Raw genomic sequence first — 20,369 nt, 5'->3', positions numbered from 1 at the left:
AACTTTTTATACCATTTCCCTTTTAAGGAATATACAAAGCAGTGCTCAGTGACAGCTCTTTAAGTTTCTAAGGATTCAGAGCATGAAATCATTGCCTGTGAAGCTAAATGAGGAAAGATTAAGGAACAAAAGGCTATGAAGGGAGTGCCAGTTTTTAAAGTCACTTAAAAATTGAATTTTTGCAGAACTCCAGTTATGTTTAAAAGTTTCAGCTTTAGGTGTTTCTTTTTTAAAGGGGAAGATGGTGGCCCTGATGGCATCAGGCACTTCCTCATCGAGTCTTCCACCAGAGGAGTTCATCTTAAAGGGGCTGACGAAGAACCCTACTTTGGTAAGGCAACTGTGCCAAGACTGCATTATAAAGCCATGACCCTTTCTGTTAAGTATGCAACTCAACAATGAAGGAAGTAACAAAGTGAATCAGCTTTATTTGAGAACAAGAACTTCCCAAGATCACACAGCAACAGATGACACACCACAAAACAACAGTGGAGCATAGCTCCTTTTAAACTCTCCAAGGCTGGGGTAGCCACGCCCTTACACAGTTAACATCCAATCACAATACATGGATAACGTCCAATCATTAGTCTTCCCTCCAGCACAGACTCTTACATTTCATTTCTTTGGTTACTGTATATGCTTCAGCCAATGGTGTTGTTCCAGATTACAATCCGACTGAGGTTTCAAGCTTTACATTATATGTCAATGGCAAGACACAACACTTTCTTACTATTATTAGTTGAAGTTGTATTGCTGGGATCCATATACAGTGTAGCTGTGACGGGGAATTTTCTGTGGTGGCCTTTGGAGCGCCCTCCCACTTGAGACTTGCCACCAGACACTCAGCATGCTGTCTGTCAGGTGCTAGGCCAAAACGTTTCTTTGTACCCAGGGTTTTAATTAACGGGTTTTATAGGGTTGCCAGGTCTGGGCTTGAAAATACCTGGAGACTTTGGGGGTGGAGCCAGGAGAGGGTGGGGTTTGGGGAGGGGAGGGGCCTCAGCATGGTACAGTGCCCTGGAGTCCACCCTTCGAAACAGCCATGTTCTCCAGGGGAGCTGATCTCTGTCAGATGGAGATCAGTTGTAAAAGCGGGAGATCCCCAGGCCCCACCCAGAGCCTGGCAACCCAAGGGTTTTATCATTCCAGCTTCTGGACTAGGGTTGCCAGGTGCCCTGGGCCACCAGCGGGGGATGGGGGTTCGGGTTGTCATATCCAGGTTGGGGAACTCAAGATTTGGGGATGGAGCCTGGGGAGGACAGGGCCCTCAGTGGGGTACAGTGCCACAGAGCCCACCCTCCAAAGCAGCCATTTTCTCCAGGGGAACCGATCGCTGTAGTCTTGAGATGAGCTGTAATTCCAGGGGATCCCCAGGTCCCACCTGGAGTAGGGCTGCCAAGTGGGGGCGGAGGGCGGGGAAAACCCCGCTTTGGAGGCCCGATTTCCGCCGCGGTGGAATCGGGCCCCAGGGGGAACTTCTACCCCCGAAGCTGCGTCACCAGAGGTGACGCAGCCACGTCGCTCACGTTGGGGGCATGGCCCAGATCGTCGTGCGACACTTCCTGTGACGTTCTGGCAACCCTAACCTGGAGGCTGGCATCCCTACTCTGGACAGAGATCTGCTTTATTGATAGTTTTATGCTGTTCTTATGTCTCTGGGCTTTTTTTAAAAAAAGACAGGCTTGTCTTGTTTCTTTTTATACTGATAAATGGTTCTAATTGTAAGCCATATTTAGCAGGCCTCTGGAGAGGTGGCATAAAACCCCCTTGTTTTCTTTCAAAGCCATTCCTTGTTTGAACAGAGAAGTAAGACTCAAGAGGGTTATAAATGTTTTTTTCCAAACCCCCCCCCCCCTTCCTCAGCCCTGGCTTCGACTTGGTGGAACTCTGAAGATTAACATCAGGGCCCTGTCAGGAATCTTGTTACAATTCCACAAGGCCTCCAAGGCAGAGATATTCCACCAAGCATATGGTTGAGGACAGTAATGGTTTTTAACAGTTTTCAACAGATTTATTTATTTATTTATTTATTTATTTATTTATTTGTATCCCGCCCTCCCTACCAAGGCAGGCTCAGGGCGGCTTACAGAACATATGTTAAAACAGCAGGTTATGTTAAAACACAAGATTTAAATAAAACCTCAACATATAAAATAAAACACATCATAAGGTGCTAGTACAATCATAAACGGATTGTGGCCTTAACAACTAGCCGGTTCACTAACTGCTCTCCCCTCCCCCCTCCCCCATTGCTGAAGTAAACGGGGGGGCCTAAATTGTATTACGGTGCCACATGATGTTGGGTTTTATGATATTATATTTTAGACTGTTGAAACGTATTTCAACGTTCAACGTTGAAATGTATTTATATGAATTGGTTGTACACCGCCCTGAGCCTGCTTGCAGGGAGGACGGTGTAGAAGTCTAATGAAATGAGTAAATAAATGTTGTCTCTTCACTGCAGGAAGTCTCTCAGCATTTGTCTATCAACACACCATCATGCCTCTAGCATTACCCTGCAAACTGGTGATCCCCAGCCAAGGTACGTTTGTAAACTAAAGTAGCTAACAACATCTGACATACGGGCTTCAACCCCTGGGTCTGAGGGGAGGAAAGGCCTTGAGAGATCTGCTTCAGAATGTCTTTGTTCGAGCGTATTTCCATGCTGAGGAATTGATCTGGAACTAAATTGTTGCCAACTGCAGAGAACAAACCCATTATCAGGGTTGAGGGTTACCAGCTGAGGGATCCCTCTCTGTTCCCGGGACTTTTTGGTGTGCACACAAAGTGCATGTGCAGGATGATGTCACCCAGAAGTGACATCATTGCACAGAGCACATAGCAGGAGGATACTCTACCATTTACGAGGGAAAAAACTCAATGGTAACCATAGAGTTTTTTCCTCAAACACTAGAGTGTCCCCCTGCAATGTATCCTGGGTGATGACGTCACCGACGTCATTGTGCTGGGCATGTTGGTGCAGACAGGGCTTTTTGGAGGAGGGACTCTCCTGCCAGCCGGCTGGGTGGTGGCGGATTGGGCCCCCCGAAAGTGGGTAAACCCCCACCCCCATTGGGAGAATGGCAACCCTATCAGGGTCTGACATTGGAACTGAATATAGGCAGCTACCTGGGATTGTGTGCATTCAGGCTGCTCAGGCACTGAAGTGCACAAAGGGGCGGTCATAGACAATGAGCAACAAGGGCCCCATGCCTGGGGGTGGGGAAACACAACCAAACAAGGGGGCAGCAGAGCAGGTTCCTGCCACCATTTGTGCCTTCTGCTGCTTGGGCAGTTGGGCTCTACCTGCCCGAGGCAGCTCACACCCACCTGACGGGGCAAGGACCTCCTCTGGCTTGGCCCAGTTTGGGGTTGGCAATGATTCCAGGGGCCCATCCTGGACTTTTGCCCAGAGCCTCAAAATCACTAAGACCACCCGTGAGTGCATGTGATGTTAGGCATGATGAACACATTGTTCCGACCAAGATTGAATGGGAAGGAGTTGGTATTTTGTTTAAACTGGTCAATAGGGTGGTATATTTATGGGTCTTCCGGATCCAGTTCATACTTTTACCTTCAGGCATACTGAGCTGGAATGCGTCTCATCCAGGCCGGGAACTGGATAAAGAAGCTCATAGCTCTGATACCTTCCTTATTAATCATTTATACAGATTGGTATATCATTTTTCTTAAAGAGCACTGTAACTTTCATTTTAAGGCGCTGCAGTGGCTCAAGTGGTTAAGATGCTGAACTGCAGGCTGTGGAAGGTCGGTAGTTCAGCAGTTCAAGACCTGAGTTGCCGCATGACGGAGGGAGCTCCCATCTCTGGTTCCAGCTCCTGCCAACCTAGCAGTTCGAAAGCAAGAAATTGCAAGTAGATAAATAGGTACCACTTCAGTGGGAAGGTAAAAGCGTTCCGTGCGCCTTGGTGTTTAGTCATGCCGGCCACATGACCACGGAAACGTCTTCGGACAGCGCTGGCTCTTCGGCTTTGAAACGGAGATGAGCCCCGCAACCCTAGAGTCAGATTCGACTGGCTTTCGAGGAAGGGAACCTTTACCTTTACCTAATTTTCATTTTGGTTTCCTGGAAAAGAATCGTGAGAATTAGGGCACTGTGGTTGCCCTCTCAGACATGAGAGAACTCAAAACTAAGGCTGCACACACATAAACATTACGTGATTGGTGTTACATCTGTGGAAGTGTGCTCACTGCTGCTTATGAAAGTCAATATTTTTTTTTCCTATTAAGCTTCGGGGGGGGGGAATTGCCTTAGTTTGCTGGGCAGAAAACAGCTGTTCACAGTGCTGATTGGTTATCTTCTGTGACGTCATGCATCTACATTTTCCTTCCCAGAGTGTAGCTTTGCAATAATAATAAACAATTATAGCATACACACTTTAAAGATCTGAAAAACATGCAGGGGGCAAGGCAAGACAGGTGGCTGAATCAGGGTTCAAAGAGCTGGTCAGTATAGCTGTTAGTTGTATTGCAAAGGTAGTCGGGAGATGGGATCCCACCTGGGAGGGGGGAAGAAACACAACAGCTCCTGTTTTCTGTACATTGGCTGATTCTGCACCCGTCTATTTCCTTGCAGTTTTTTCCACAGCCATGTCAGGAGGTTAATCTCCCTCTACACTGCATGCCACTTCCACTTTCTTTGTTCATCAGGTTTTATGGTACCTTCTACATAGATTTATGGCCATTCAGGGGTGACTTTGCCCTGGGGTGTCTGAATGTGGTTTTGAGTAGCACCTTTTCCTTCCTCCACTTCCAATTCAAAGGAAATAACAAGCAGACAACTTGACACAGCTTCATTGATCTCTGTCAGTTCCCCCCCACCCCTATTTCCCCCTCTATATTTATCACCTCACCATGCATTACTTGGCTCAAGTGGTTAATGACCACTGAGACAAGTACTGAAACAGGAAAATCTGCATACCAGATTGAATGAAAACAGATATTCCAAGGCAAGGGGGAACGAGGTCGAGTGCTGAGAAAATGTGGAGCAAATGCTGGATGCAGAATGGGCCATGGTATGTTAGGAGCCTTCAGGTCCCTTCTGACTTATGGCAACCGGATGAATGAATGTCCTCCACAACGTCCTCTCATTAACAGCTTTGCTCAGGTCTTAAAAACGGAGGGTCTTTGTGGCTTCCTTGATTGAGTCAATCCATCAACATGGTTTGGGCCTTCCTCTTTTCCTGCTGCCTTCAGCTTTTCCTAGTATTATAGTTTTTCCCAGTGACTCTTGGAAGTGGGAAGATTCAAGTCAGGGTTGCCAATGACATGGAGTTTAATCAAAGTCTTTCTTTCTTTCTTTCTTTCTTTCTTTCTTTCTTTCTTTCTTTCTTTCTTTCTTTCTTTTTTTCTTCATCAAGTCACAGTAGACTTATTGGCAACCCGATAGTGTTGGCAAGGCAAGAGACGTTCAGATGTGGTTTGCCTGCCTCTGAGTCAAAACCCTGGTATTCCTTTCAGGTCTCCCGTCCAAATACTAGCCAGGGCCCACTCTGCTTAACTTCCAAGATCTGATGAGATCAGGCTAGCCTGGGCTATCCAGGTCAGCTTAATGGTATTTTATTTAGCAAGTGTTATTTACGTCCCTGCCATGAAAAGCGTCAATTGCCCATTTTCACACATTAAGCCTCTGTTTAAAAGGACAGAACGGTTTCTTCTGGCCTGTTAACCCTAATCTAAGCCATTTTTTCCCCTGAACTGCAGCTCCAGTCTGAATGAGAGCTCCACACAACAGCCATTTTCAGAATGGTGGGAAGATTTTGGATTAGGGTTGCCAGGTCTACTTACCTGGTTGTCGGAGGGTGGGAGGGAGCTTTCCAGGAGTGGGGAGGGTGGGGCGATGTTGCTGCATGCAATGTTGTTGGCATGATGATGTCACACAGAACCAGGTATGTTGTGTGGCGATGCGCTAGCATTTTGGTCAAAACTCTATGGTTATCATAGAGTTTTGGCCAAAATGCTAGCGCATTGCTGTGCAATGTGCCCAGTGTGATGACATCACTTCCGCATGATGTCATTGTGCTGATGACATCGACGCAAGAAGGGGCTTTTGGGGGGTGGGGCTTCCCCGTCATCCAGCTGGCCAGTGGTGTATTGGAGCCCCTGAAATTTGAGGAATGCCCACCTCAACCAGGGGTCTGGCAACCCTATTTGAGATCTCCCAGCATCTAGTCTATCATGGCCCCCAGTGGGCTTTTCCCCATTCTTGTTTTCCTCGCTTGTGTGTTCCTGTTGCTTCAGGAGGAGGGAGTTCTGTTCCACATGTGTTTTGCTCCCTCTAGTGGTCTATTCTATGTTACAGTGCTTAATGTCTGGCATAAAAACCTGCCGTTTAAATCTGCAGGGAAATATGCTAGACATAGAATGATATAATATCAAATCGGCCACTAGATGGAGCAAAACATGTGCAGAACAGGGGAGGAAACACTGAAGCAACAGGAACACACAAGGAAGGAAAATGAGAATGTGGAAAAGACCAGTTACAGGGGACTTTATTTTCCCAGAAATTCCCCACCATAATTTAGTTCCTTTTTGCAATGTGGGTTGTAACTGGTGGATGGTTGTCTTCAGTCAGGTAAGTTTCTAGTATGATTCCCCCCCCCCCTCTCTGATTCAGATTTTGTTGGTGGAGAGGAAAATCTTGGCATGGGCACAGAAGCCACACTTCCCCTTCCAAAGAAAGCAGCTGGTGAGTGTCCCAGGAGTGTTCCTGTTCATTTCAGTTGTCTATTTTATAATGGTTTTGATTGCATTCTTGTTGCTTGATGTTTCATGATGTTTTTTTTTGTATTTTTCATACGTTTGTGTGTGTTTGTGCATGTGAGTGTGTGTGCTCCTGGAAGTCATGGTGACCTCTGGTGACTGCCCCCTACTGGGAACTTGGAGGATATTCAGAGAGGTGGCTGAATAAAGCCTGTCACCACCTCTAGTATTTCAAGGAAGTCTCCCATCCAGATACTTGCCAGAGTCGACCCTGCTTAGCTTCCAAGATCGAATGAAATCGGGCTTGCCTGGGTTATCCAATTCAGGGTTATGATGTCATTCTTGATCTGAAAGCCATAACCACCTATGATAGCTGATGGACAGTGTTTTGTGTGTTGTGTAACTCTCACTGAATTACCTGAAAGACATCAGGCAGAGATTCAGCCTATGCTCCACCATGGGAAGACCAGCCCAGGAAATCTCCTTACCATGATAAGTCATGGCCGGGTGAGGTGATACCCTAGACTAGGGATGTGTGTTTGTCTCCAAATGAATAGGGGAAAAGAACTAGTGTATAACACTCCTTCCAGTAACAAAAATGGATGGGGCTATCAGTCAAGGAATGAATGTTTTGTTAAAACATTTTATTCACTTTCCTGGCTCTTGGCAGCCTTTTTTAGAGAGTTCAAGGAAATTAGGGGTTAGAGGAAGTGGGAAGAAAATCAGGAAAGATCAGGAGGAACTGATATGGGGCTTTCCACATTCTATTTTTCCTCACTTGCGTGTCCCTATTGCTTCAGGGGGGTGTCTTGTGTTCCTCAATTGTTTTGCTCTCTCTAGTGGTCGATTCAATATTACATCGTCTTATGTCCGACATATCTTCCTGCATATTTAAACTGCAGGTTTTTATGTTGGACATACAGAGATGTAATATCTAATTGGCCACTAGAGGGAGAAAAAGACATGCAGAACAGGGGGTGGAAACCATGAAGCAATAGGGGCACACAAGCGAGGAAAATGAGAATGCAGAAAAGCCCATGGAAGCTTTCTTATCATCTAAGTAAGACGTCTTGCCACTGCTGTGCATTGGGTTGGATTGGTCTTTCTTTCTAGAGTTTTCCTACCATTCACTACTACCTCAGTGACTTGGCAAGGGCTTTTTTTATTCTATATAAGCATTGGTGGGTGGGTGGCTTTCTCCCAGTTTCCCTCTTTGCCTGAAGCAGTGGTGTTTTGTTTGAGATTGGGCATTTTCATGTTATTTCTGGTGCTTTATTATTTATTTATTATTCCCCTTCCCTGAGTGGTTAGGTAAAGTCTGTCTGTTTCCATCTGTCAGAGTTACCAGTTGGTAAAGTGGTTAAAAGTGTCGAACTAGTATCTGGAAGAACCAAGCTCAAACCCTCACTTATGCCATGGAAGCTCGCTGGGTGAACTTGGGCTGGTCACCCACTCTCAGCCTAACCTACCTCACAGGGTTGTTGTGAGGATAAAATGGCGGCAAAGAGAATGATGTAAGCCGCTTTGAGTTCTCACTGGGGAGAAAAGCGGGGTATAAATGAATTAAATAAGATAATAGTGGTTGGAGTATGCACACATCTTCTCCACCCTGTTGTCTGTTTCCTGGGGATGTGAGCCCAAGTCTGCCTCTATAAATCTGCCTGGCTTCCTGGGGTTGTCAGATTCAACCTATAGCATAACATCTGCTTTCACAGGGCAGCCGACCACCTCCTCTGCCCATTCTTTTTTTGGGGGTATTTGTGTGTGTGCGTGTGTCTGCACATGGAAGTCATGGCGACCTCTGGTGAATGACCCCCAACTGGGGGCCTGGAGGCTATTCAGAGAGGTGGCTGAATAAAGCCCGCCTTTGTCCTTCCAACTTGGTATTCCAAGGAAGTCTCCCATCCAAGACTAGCCAGAGTCAACCCTGCTTCACTTCCGAGATCTGATGAGATCGGGTTTGTCTGGGCTACCCCGGTAAGGTCCTCTGCCCATCCTTCAGTGCCTCATGCTCACTTTGGAGCCACTGCAGTTTTCTGCTTGCCTTTGCAGAGTGGCCAAATGCCTTCCTTAGCTGCTCTGTCTCCAGCACAATCCCTTCAGAGGTGCAAATGCTTCCCCATATCTCATGGAAGTGGGTAAACAGCTTTTTAGAAGCCAGGACAGCTAACATTTTAAAAAAAAGATTCACGAACCTTCATTTTAATTGTCCATAAAACTAAGCACTTTTCTCCCATCCCTCTGATATTTGGCAGAGGAGAACCTTTGCCGGAGGGCTACAGCCTTTGGTCTTTTGATCCCAATTGGATGGGCAACCAATAAGGTTACAGTCAGAAATGTGTTTCCTACTGAATCCGGTGGACAAATGACAATGAACATATCTATTTTAAAAAATAACCAAAAAAAATGAACAAACAACATGTTTGAAATACATGAACATGGAAGGAAATTGTACATCCCTACCCTGACCTGTATAAGAATTTTGGGGCGAACCGTGTTTGCTGTTCCTAGGAGACTTTACCCGCAGTGTTACTGGGCCCCATCTTGACAAGACAGTAAAGATGTGTCAACTTGCTTCTCCTTTATTCCCCCCCCCCACCAGCATACCTGATTCTTTAATAGTCTATTTTTTAAAAGAAAATAGTGTACAGCTTCAGTGCAGAAATGTATATCCAGCTATGTTTCTTTGCAAGTGGGAAATACCATCAAGGCTGACCCCCCCCCCCAGGCACACACTGCCACAGTGTTTGACTATCTTGAGTGCCTTTTCTTGACTTCTGTTTTCATTTCCAAAGGCCAGTGGTAGATAACGGCAGCCACAATTTGTCAGTAATTATCTTCTTTTTCTTCTCCGTCTCCTTCGTGTGCAGTTTGCAATCTCTTGTACCTGCGCTCTGTGACCATGGAGACTCTCACCGGCAAAGCAGCAGTTCAGAAAGCTGTGTCTTCCACTTTTGAACTGGAGACTCCGCCCACACCCACCGTTGTCCATTTCAAAGTCACCGAGCAAGGAATTACCTTGACAGACATCCAGAGAAAGTAAGGAGACTGATTTAGGGCACGTTGCTGTTCTATTCAGGTGAACTGTTTGGGATGAAAAAGATGGAAATGTTTGGGACGGGAAAGTCTGGGATGGGAAATGTTTCTTAAATGAAAACAGAGACTGTCCTACGTACTTGCAACACCCCTATTTTTGCATCATTGCCTGAGGGTCTATGCACACAGCTGTGCGTAATAGAGGGCCTTTTTTTGCTGGCTGTGTCCTTTTATTCTAAAATAGCCTCCCCAGCATTGGGCTGTTCGACATTCTCATGTTGATTGCTTGTGTGTCCCTATTGCTTCCGGGGGTGGCTCAACTGGTTAAGACGCTGAACTGCAGGCTGTGGAAGGTTGGTAGTTCAGCAGTTCAAGTCCCGAGTGTGCCGCATAACGGAGTGAGCTTCCGTCTCTAGTTCCAGCTCCTGCCAACCTAGCAGTTCGAAAGCAAGAAATTGCAAGTAGATAAATAGGTACCACTTCAGTGGGAAAGTAACAGCCTTGGTGTTTAGTCATGCCGGCCACATGACCACGGAAATGTCTTCGGACAGCGCTGGCTCTTCGGCTTTGAAATGGAGATGAGCACCGCAACCCTAGAGTCGGATTCGACTGGCTTTCCAGCAAGGGAACCTTTACCCCTTTTTACCTTTTGCTCCCACTAGTGGTCGATTTGATATTACATCGCTGTATGTTCAGCATATATCCCTGCAGATTTAAAGTGCTGGTTTTTATGCCAGACGTAAAGCGATGTAATATTGAATCAACCACTAAAGGCAGCAAAACATGTGTGGAAAAGGGAAAAAGAAGTAATAGGGACACAAAAGCAACAAAAATGAGAATGTGGAGGAACACATTGATTTGTGATTCCCACCGGTTTTTCTAGTGGTGGGCAAGGGAAGATTGGCCCCTTTCGACCATCCAAATGGCTATATAAAGGTCTGAGGAACTAACATGGGACAGGGGTTGCAGAGAGTTGAGGAAACAGGCAAGGCTGAGCCAAAAAGGTGCTTGGATCCAACCCATAAAGTGACCGTAACGGGGTTTCAGTTTGGCAATTAACTTAAGAAAGTTTAATAGAATGTTTAGTCTCACACTGGATCTGGCTGTACTTATTTTCCGGTACCTGGACAAAATAACAAATGCTTGTGTTGCAGTAAATCTGTCAGTTTTTAAGATGCCACAAGACTCACCATTGTGTTTGTAGCAGACAGACATGCCTACCCCTCTGGAATGTATCTGGACTAGCAACTGACTATAGGAAGTTATGTTACGAAAACTGCAACATGTGCTCACATTAACAATTCTGTCCAAAGGAGAAAACAGAATCAGAGACTTATCACTGTCACTGATACGGAGCCAGCATACCCTCAAGACTGTCTCTCCCTGGATGAGCCCCGGAGGTCCACAAATCAAAATCTTTTGGTGGTCTCCGGCCCCAGGGAGGTCCGATTAGCCTGGCCCCCACCTGGTGGAATGAGTCCGATTAGCCTGGCCCTCACCAGTTTGGTGTAGGAGAGCCAGTTTGGTGTAGCGGTTAAGTCTTCCACTTGCACCTGCTGATGTGACCTTGGGTCAGTCACAAGCTCTGGCACAGCTGTTCCTGAAAGAGCAGTTTGTGTCAGAGTTCTCTCAGTCCCACCCACCTCACAGGGCGTCTGTTGTGGGGAGGGGAAGGGAAAGGAGTTTGTAAGCCGCTCTGAGACTCAGAGTGAAGGGCGGAGTATAAATCCAATTTCTTTTTATGAGATCAGGGCCCTGCGAGACTAATTGCAGTTCCGCAGGGCCTGCAAGACAGAGCTCTTCCACCAGGCATTTGGTTGAGGCAGCAGACGCCCCTCCCCCCCAGCTTCTGGCCAATCACCCATCAGTGGCCTGGATCTGATTAGACATCTGATTAGGCACCTGGATTTGATTGACAACTGATATCTCCGTTTTTACATGGTATTTTATGATATTCTTCTGTGCAATCTGTCATTTTAACGTTGCTTTAATTGTATTATATAAATTGATGTACAGTGCCCTGAGCCCGTTATGGGGAGGATGGTATATAAATCAAATAAATAAATAAAATCAGGGACAAGAACCAGGGTACTGGTAAATAGGGACAGTTAGAATACATGAGATAGTATCAGAGATGAAATAAGGCTGCAGTCCTATGGACCCTTGCGTTCAGTAGGATTTACTTCTGAGTGTTTACATGCACAGGATTGGGTTGTCTGAGTTGCTAAAGCAAAGATGGTATAAATGAAGTAAAGGTAAAGGTTTCCCTTGCTCGAAAGCCAGTTGAGTCCGACTCTAGGGTTGCGGTGCTCATCTCTATTTCCAAGCCGAAGAGCCAGCACTGTCCGAAGACATTTCCGTGGTCATGTGGCCGGCATGACCAAACACCAAGGTGCACGGAACGCTGTTCCCTTCCCCCCGAAGTGGTACCTATTTATCTACTTGCAATTTCTTGCTTTCGATCTGCTAGGTTGGCAGGAGCTGGAACTAGAGACGGAAGCTCACTCCGTCACGCGGCACTCGGGTCTCAAACTGCTGAACTACCGACCTTCCAGCTTGCAGTTCAGCGTCTTAACCAGTTGAGCTACCGCAGCTCCTTATAAATGAAGTAAATCAAACCAAATCACTGGAAGACTTTGGGCCAGTTACTTTGTTTCAGCCTCACCTACCTTACAGGGCTGTTTTGTGGATGAAATGGTTTAGGTAGAACTTTGTATGCTGCCCTGGGCTCCCTGGTGAAAGAGTAGGATAAAATGGACTAGACAGACAGAAAAATGCTGGCTGTAATTCTTAACACTAGGTCAACATGGTTCTTAGTAACAAATCTTACTACTAGAAAAATCTCATTGCCTGGTTTCCCTCCGTCCTCTGCAGGGTTTTTTTCAGACGTCACTACCCATTGGCCACCATCAGCTTTTGTGACCTGGATCCAGAAAACCGGAAGTAAGTGTCAAGACACATGCAACAGGCCCATGGAATAACATTTAATAGGCCAAATCCAAAGATTCCAAGTGTTTCATTTCCTCCCTTGATTTCCCCCAGTCGCTCTTTGTTTTAGTGTCCCCTCCTCCAAATATCTCTGTGTCCATGGCCATCTAGAACAGAACATGGTTGCTGGATGTCGTGGTGGGAAGCACCATCAAGTCACAGCCGACCTATGGCGACCCATAGGGTTTTCAAGACAAGAGACATTCAGAGGTGGTTTGCCATTGCATGGCTCTGAGTTGCGACTCTTGACTTCCTTGGCGGTCTCCCACCCAAATACCAGCCAGGGCTGACCCTGCGTAGCTTCTGAGATCTGGCGAGATTGGACTAGCCTGAGCTATTCAGGTTAGGGCTGCTACTAACTATGCTTTCCAAATGAGGAAGCACTAGTCCGTTGCCTAGCTACAGCTCCATGAGCTCTTCTCCTGCCTTCTGTGAGCATTTTGTTTGGTTTTCTGGCTGCTTTCTCCTCTTAAATCCAAGCTAGAAGCAAAGCAACTGCCCTTGGATCTTGGCAAGGGGAACTCTAGCCTGCTCCTGGAAGTTAACGACCCTCTGTGCAGCTGCAGTAGTTAAATGAGACTTGGATTCAAATCCCCACCCTCATGAATTTCCCTAGGAGACCCTGGGTCATTCACTGTACTTTGCCTAGATAACCTCACAGGGTTATTGTAAGAATAAAACAGGGGAGGAAGGAATTATGTTCACTGGCCCTGAGCTCCTTCAAGAAAATGTGGGATACAAATGTCCTAGAGATGAGACAGATACAAGATCTGATTCTTTATGGTTGCCATTGCCAGTCAATGGAGATCAATGCTCCTTCTAAGCCATGGAGTCTTGTGTGCAAAAAATTCTACTTTGTGAGCTACTGGCTTTTAAGTTGTGTGAGCAAGCGAGTTGGCTGCTGTATAAACTAGTTTGCTCTGGAGCCATCCTTCCTGAGCTAAGACAAAAATGTGTGAGCTGGAGGCTAAAAAACTGTGAGCTAGCTCACACTAACTCAGCTTAGAGGGAACATTGATGAAAGCCCTAAGGTCTGCCAGCAAAGAGCCCCTGGGAAGACTGTAACCATTGCTATCATATATCATCATCATCATCATCATTAATTGGACTTACGGATCACCCAATCCCTGCTACTGCAGGGCTCTGGGCGATATACAGTGATGATGAAAACATCAAACGTAGAATAAAACAGCTGAATAACATTAATGCCACAGATCTAAAAGACTCAGATGGCGAGTTCCAATCGTTTCCGATTACAGACCGCCAACCACTTTGCGGGTAGGGGGGAAGAGGGGCAGGGCAAGTACAGGGAGCCCAAGAGGGTGCCAGCCAAGATGGTGACCACCGCTGTCCTCAGCCAAAAGCTCGCGCACCCAGAGAAGACATTCAGCACCAAATCTGAGAATGATTTGTCTACTGCATAAATCAGTTTGCTCTGGAGCCATACTTCCCGAGCTAAGACAAAAATGGGTGAGCCGGAGGCTAAAAAACTGTGAGCTATTTCAAAAGTTGGACTGTTCATCTCCAGTCACAATACTCAGCCCGTTTTTACATATTATGCTGCAGATTTCCAGTGAAGATTCTACTATGCTTCTGGGCAACATGCTAGGGATGCAGCATTTGGAATGCCACCTGGGCATCTTGACTGGTGGGCTCAATGAGAGGAAAGGCAAGCTGGCACATAAATGCACATGTTTGTAACGCACGTTTTTATAACTAAAACTTGTGGGGAAAGTTTCAGAATGTGCCAGGATCGAAAATCAGAGACGAGGACAGAACCTTAACTGGACTACGGTTAGGTACCTCTGAGTACAGCTGTGAAGATTTACCTTCCCGCAAAACTGCATTTCATAAAGGAACGTTAAGAACACAAGGTTTACTAGAAGGGCCTTCTTCAAAGCTTCTAGCTATTTTGCCTGGGCTGAGGGATCCTTTTTGTCCTTTTTTAGTGATATATAAAGAAAGTGTGCTAGGATGTATGTGAAGTCTTAACTTCCCCCTCTTTCTTTCTTCCCCAAAAAGGTGGCAAAAATTTTCCAGGACTTCAAGGTAAGCAAGATGGGGGGGGGGGTGATTGATCAAGACTGGGCTGCAAAAAGCTTTACAGGGAGCTGCATGGGGGCAGGGGAAAGTGGTTCGGTTCTTGACCATACCATCACAGTCACGCCAGCAACAGGACATCACTCCAGGATATTCACCGGAAGCACCCATGCCGCTCTTTTTGTAGCAGGAACTCCTTTGCACACACCCCTAATGTAGCCAATCCTCCAAGAGCTTACAGTAGCCCCTGTAAGAAGAGCTCTGTAAGCTCTTGGAGGATTGGCTACATTAGGGGTGTGTCAGCTAATATGCAAAGGAGTTCCTGCTACAAAAATAGCCCTGCCTACAGGTGATTAAAGTCAAGGACGAGAGATCACGGGACAGACTGAACTTTGTAAGGAAAAACAGCCGTGATATGATAACAAAACCTTGTTAGAGAAAAATACATCTTCTTTAATTATCCAGTTTCGCTAACTATCAAATGATGTAAGTTAGAAAGGAAGAGGTAGTAGAAAAAACACAAAAGGTGTCAGGTCTCATCTGATGAAACCTTGAGTGAAACAATCCATTGAGCACTGTACCATCAGAAAGAAAAACTTGAGACCAATTTACTTCAAAGAAGAAACTTTTAATGATTTGTTATTCACTGGATAATTCAAGAAGATGTGTTTTTCTCTAACAAGGTTTCATTATCACATCACATTTGTTTTTCCTTGCAAAGTTCAGCCTCCAGGTGATGGCCGGAGACCTCCTGGGATTGCAGCTGCTCTCCAGGTAGGGTTCCAAGTCCCTTCATTGCACCAGTAGGGGGTTTTGGGAGCGTTCTGGGGGTGGGCAGCGACATTGTGTGATGCGCTGATGTCAATGGAAATTACATCAGTGTGTTGGTGACATTGGGGGGTGACGCTCTGCTTTTTGGGCAAAACTCTATGGTAAAAATAGCCTCCAACCATAGAGTTGTGCCCAAAAAGCAGAGTGTAATGCCCCCACAACGCAACGCACTGATGAGGTGACATCAGCGTGTCGGGCATGGCATTGAGGTAGGGAGAATTTCCTCCTGCTGGCCAACTAGCTGGCAGTGGGCAGGAACCCGCGAAAGCAGGTGATCCCCCTCCCCCACCTGGGGAATGGCACCCCTCTCTCCAGGCAACAGAGATCAGTTCACCTGGAGGAAAATGGCCACTTTGGAAGGGGGACTCTATGGCATTATGCCCCACTGAAGTCCCTCCCCTCCCCAAACCCCGCCTTCCTCAGGCTCCACCTCCAAAATCTCCAGATATTTCCCAGCTTGGAGGTGGCTCCCCTAGTGGGCCGAACGGGGAGAGCGGATGGTCTCCTGTTTGTATTCATTATTCTTATCCATTTTGTAGTTATGTGAGCACTGACATTCAAGAATCGTTGAGCTTTATACTGAATCTTTTTACACCCTTTTTTGTTGGGTTTTTTTTCATTATATCTCCGGTACCTTTGTACTTCTCTGCGCATCATCTAGGCACATCGACCTGAGCATTTCTTTTTCCCATCCTTTGGAGATTACAATTTCAAATTAGATGGCACTGGGTGGGTGAGGGAGGCGTAAGAATAAAATGCATTGGGGGAAACAAGAATAAAAGGCACTGAGAGGGGAGAGAATAAAAGACAAAGCAAGCGGGTCTTCCCTATCTCCCATGCCTACCAGAAACAGATTAAATTACACCAAATAAGCCTTTGGGAAATGGCTTAATTAAACCACAGAGTGCCGCCCTGCCCTGTCTGCCCCTTTCCCGAAGCCGGCTCTTTATCGCTCGTGGATGTAAGCGTATCCCTTCAGGATGTGTGTTCCTCTCCCATTTCTCACCACAGGATCTTTGGTGTCGTTGCCAAGAGCCCAGCCGACTCCGAAAACATTTGCCACATCTTTGCAGAGTATGACCCCGTGCATCCGGCTTCTCACATTGTTGACTTTGTGAAGAAAATCCTACCTGCTGCTTGAGGTTGCCTGAGCGCTGAGTGCTTCCTTTCCCTGCTGTCCCCCCCCCCCGTGCAGACCCCCAAGTTACCGACTCCCCTTAACTTCTGAAGCTTTCCCGGGGGTTGCATTTTGAGGCTACGGAGACGAGAGTAAACTGCCCTGCAAGGGGGCTGGTACAGAAATGTGATCGTGGGGAAGGGGGGGTGGTTTGCGGGAAGATCTGGTGCACGCTGACTGTGTTGTGTGCAGAAGGGGCCAAGTTGTAATTTCCTGTCTTTCCATTTTTTTGTGTGTGTCTATGCTTTCTTTGGACTATTTAAATGTAAGGACTCTGCTCATGGAAACGACTGTCCCATCACAGGCAAAACTGCACGGTTTGCAAAGACAGGAGCACGGGCACCGAATGGGCTTGCCAACAATAACGTTGCCTAGACTGTTAGGCCTGAACTGTTGAAATATTGTCTGTAACTGAGGCCTTTTGATGTATGTTATCTATTTCTCTCCTTCATTGTTTGGGAAAGGGCAGCACAATAAACTCTGACTTTGCAAGTTTTGTTTTATTTGTAACAGAAATGCAGTTCTTCTCCCCACTAACAAATCAAACGCAGCCACGTTAGTGTACCATGTACTTACTGGATATTTCATATACTTATTGGATATTTATTTATTTTAGATATTTGGACCCAATCTTAGCTATATTTGCTGCTATTCACAGTTACCAATTGCCTTAATCCAGTCTTAGTTCTAATGGGCCCTTCCTGGCAACACCCCCCCCTCACTCGCTACGTATATGTGATGGCTGGTGACTCTGTTTCAGTGTACCTGAAGAACTGTGCGCGTACATGAAAGCTTACGCCCAGAATAAAACTTTGTTGATCTTAAAGGTGCTTTCTTCATGGTCCAACTTTCACACCCATACAGAGCAATGGGGAATACTGTGGCATGAATTAACTTGGTTTTTCAGTTCCAGGTGGGGGCAGCCGTGTTGGTCTGAAGCAGCAGAACAAATTCAGAGTCCAGTGGGGGGGGGGGCACCTTTAAGACCAACAAAGGTTTAGTCAAGGTATGAGCTTTTGTGTGCAGGCACACTTTGTCAAATACATCGGAAAGGAAGCTAGATTTCAAACTTCAGCCTGTATCTATAAGCAGGTCCGTAGCAACAGTGGGGCATTTCGGGGCCTGGCCCCCTGACTTCCTGCCAAGACCCCCTGACTTCCATACAGCCCCCAGGGCCCTCAACTCTCTGGGCCACTTGGAGGACTCCCCACTGCCGCCCCTTCCCCAAGTGCAGCTTGCTTCCCCACGTAGGCAAGCAGACTTCAAACACTGCAAAAGAGGTTTTAAAATTTTATTTTTATTTTATTTTATTTTTTATTTTGTGACGTCAGTGCCCGCCGACATATTTAAAGGCCCCCTGTATTACAAAAACCTGGCTACGGCCCTGTCTATAAGTTTGAAATCCAGCTTCCTTTCCAATATATTTGACAAAGTGTGCCTTGCACACGAAAGCTCATACTTTGAATAAACCTTTGTTGGTCTTAAAGGTGCCACTGGACTCTAAACTTGATTTTTCAGTATTAAGGGTTAACAATTTATGTATATTGAAAGAGAAAAGGTTGGTCTTGTGCACTTGCCCTCTCCGCCGGAGATGTTTATGGGGCAGGCAGCTAGCGAAATTATGCTGTAGCTCTTCCTCCTTTTCTGTTTTCAGATGATAAAAAAACTTGACCATTGAGTCTGTAATGACTAATCCTGAGCCACAGGGGGTGCCAGTGAGTTAACTTTCAGATGCATTTCGCTTCTGCACACCACCAGTCTGAAGTTTAGGAAGGCCTATCGGGCAGATTAACACAGTCCTGTTTTGACTAAAGCAAAAAACCCCAAAAACGTAACTGCGCTTGTTAATGTTCTATTTGCTTTTTATTTTTCCGTAATTTTTTTTCCTGGCACATTGCTGGCTGAGTCTCTGAGGGCTCTGGAAAGCTTCTTATGCAATCTGCGAACAAGTTCTGCTTTTTCATTTGCGCATGTTTATGACAATTGCATCCCGTGAAAACAAATTTATAATCACAAAGGTGCAAGCAATTTGGCTCTCCCACCGACAAAGGAATCAACCACTTTCTAGATTGGATGTTTTCCCATCTCGTTTTGGTCTCCTTTTTTTAATGACTTGAATTTGGGTTTCTTTTCCCTTTGTCGGACTCTGCGGCGCTATCCCAGAGTTGCAGGGGAGGGGAATTTGGCATTTATTTTCAGCTGCAGAGGAGGGGTGACGATGGAGGCATGAGCTGCTCTTCGTTGTGTTGAGCAACATTTTGCTCATAAAATCAGAACTGTAAAACACAACATAAGGACTTGAAACGAAGCATCGCTCCCTTCAACCGTGGCCCAGATTTTAATAGTAGCATTTATAGATAGGCTTTCTCTCTTCCAAGCATTTCATGTACGTAATCTCAGCCATCTTTGCAAAAAAAAAAAGAAGAAGCCATCTATGTATGCCAAGATTACCATCTCCTGATTGCAGATTAGTTGCAAGGGTGTTTGTGTTTTATGTGTTGCTGCAGGATAGCAGAGAGAACGGTTTGCTTAAGGCCACCCTGCAAGCTCAGAGCTAGGGAAGCAAACCAGATGCTACAACAGGCTGGTTGGATCCTACCAGCAATTACATTTAGATTGCAATTCGAATTGTAACCCTGATGAGGAGGGCAAGAGGGGGACCGACCCTTACCCTCCCCCCCACATAGGTTAGTGATCAAAAACACTGCTCTGGTGCGATGGGGGGGGGAGAGGAGCACCCTGACTTTGGGCCTTTCTGCATTCTCATTTTCGTCACTTGGGGGGGAAGGGGTTCTGTTCCACATGCCTTTTGGTCCCTCTACTGGTCGATTTGTTATGACATTGCTTTATGTCCAGCATAAAAACCTATAGTTTAAATCTGTAGGGAGATATGCCAGACACAAAGCAATGTAATATCGAATCAACCACTAGAGGGAGTGCAAACACATGCAGAACAAAAAAGAAGAAAGAAAACAAAGAAACTGGAACACAGAAGTGAGGCAAATGAAAATGCAGGAAAGCCCTTTCTCTCCCCCCCCCCAAACACACACACATTCTTCCAGGGCTATTAACAATCGTGATGATGAAGAAGAAGTGATTGGACTTATACCCCGCCCTTCAATACCCAAAGGAGTCTCAGAGCGGCTTACAAACTCCTTTCCTTTCCCCAAAGCAGACACCCTGTGAGGAAGGTGGGGCTGAGAGAGCTCTGACAGAAACTGTCTTTTTCAACTGTCTTTTTCAAGAACAGCTGTTATCAGAACTACGGCTTGCCCAAGGTCACGCCAGCAGCTGCATGTGGAGGAGTGGGGAATCAAACCCAGTTCTCCCAGATTAGAGTCTGCGCTCCTAACCACTACACCAAACTGGCTTACTGGCCCATGATGCTGATGATATATGACAGCAATGGTTACAGTCTTCCCAGGGGCTGTTTGCTGGCAGACCTTAGGGCTTTCATCAATTTTCCCTCTAAGCTGAGTTAGTGTGAGCTAACTCACAATTTTTTAGCCTCTGGCTTACACATTTTTGCCTTCACTCAGGAAGGATGGCTCCAGAGCAAACTAACTTATGCAGC

General features: G+C 46.2%; 1 protein-coding gene across 2 annotated transcripts in view; it reads left to right on the top strand.

Annotated features, from left to right (window-relative positions):
* TNS4 (tensin 4) overlaps window positions 1-17,287 on the top strand; it is a 53,283-nt gene extending 35,996 nt beyond the window's left edge. For both annotated transcript variants that reach the window (XM_015422584.1, XM_015422583.1), the window contains exons 7-13: window positions 236-331; window positions 2,465-2,542; window positions 6,638-6,709; window positions 9,594-9,762; window positions 12,634-12,702; window positions 14,770-14,796; window positions 16,630-17,287. In XM_015422584.1, coding sequence (XP_015278070.1) covers window positions 236-331; window positions 2,465-2,542; window positions 6,638-6,709; window positions 9,594-9,762; window positions 12,634-12,702; window positions 14,770-14,796; window positions 16,630-16,759 — 641 coding nt within the window. In that variant the 3' untranslated portion in view covers window positions 16,760-17,287. The remainder of the gene's footprint in view (window positions 1-235; window positions 332-2,464; window positions 2,543-6,637; window positions 6,710-9,593; window positions 9,763-12,633; window positions 12,703-14,769; window positions 14,797-16,629) is intronic.
* The last annotated feature ends 3,082 nt before the right edge of the window (window positions 17,288-20,369 follow it).

Source organism: Gekko japonicus, unplaced genomic scaffold (assembly GCF_001447785.1).
Source record: "Gekko japonicus isolate JY-2015 unplaced genomic scaffold, Gekko_japonicus_V1.1 scaffold1613, whole genome shotgun sequence".
NCBI lineage: Eukaryota > Metazoa > Chordata > Lepidosauria > Squamata > Gekkonidae > Gekko > Gekko japonicus.
Note: the sequence above shows the minus strand (reverse complement) of the source record. Positions and strands in the feature narration are given on the sequence as shown.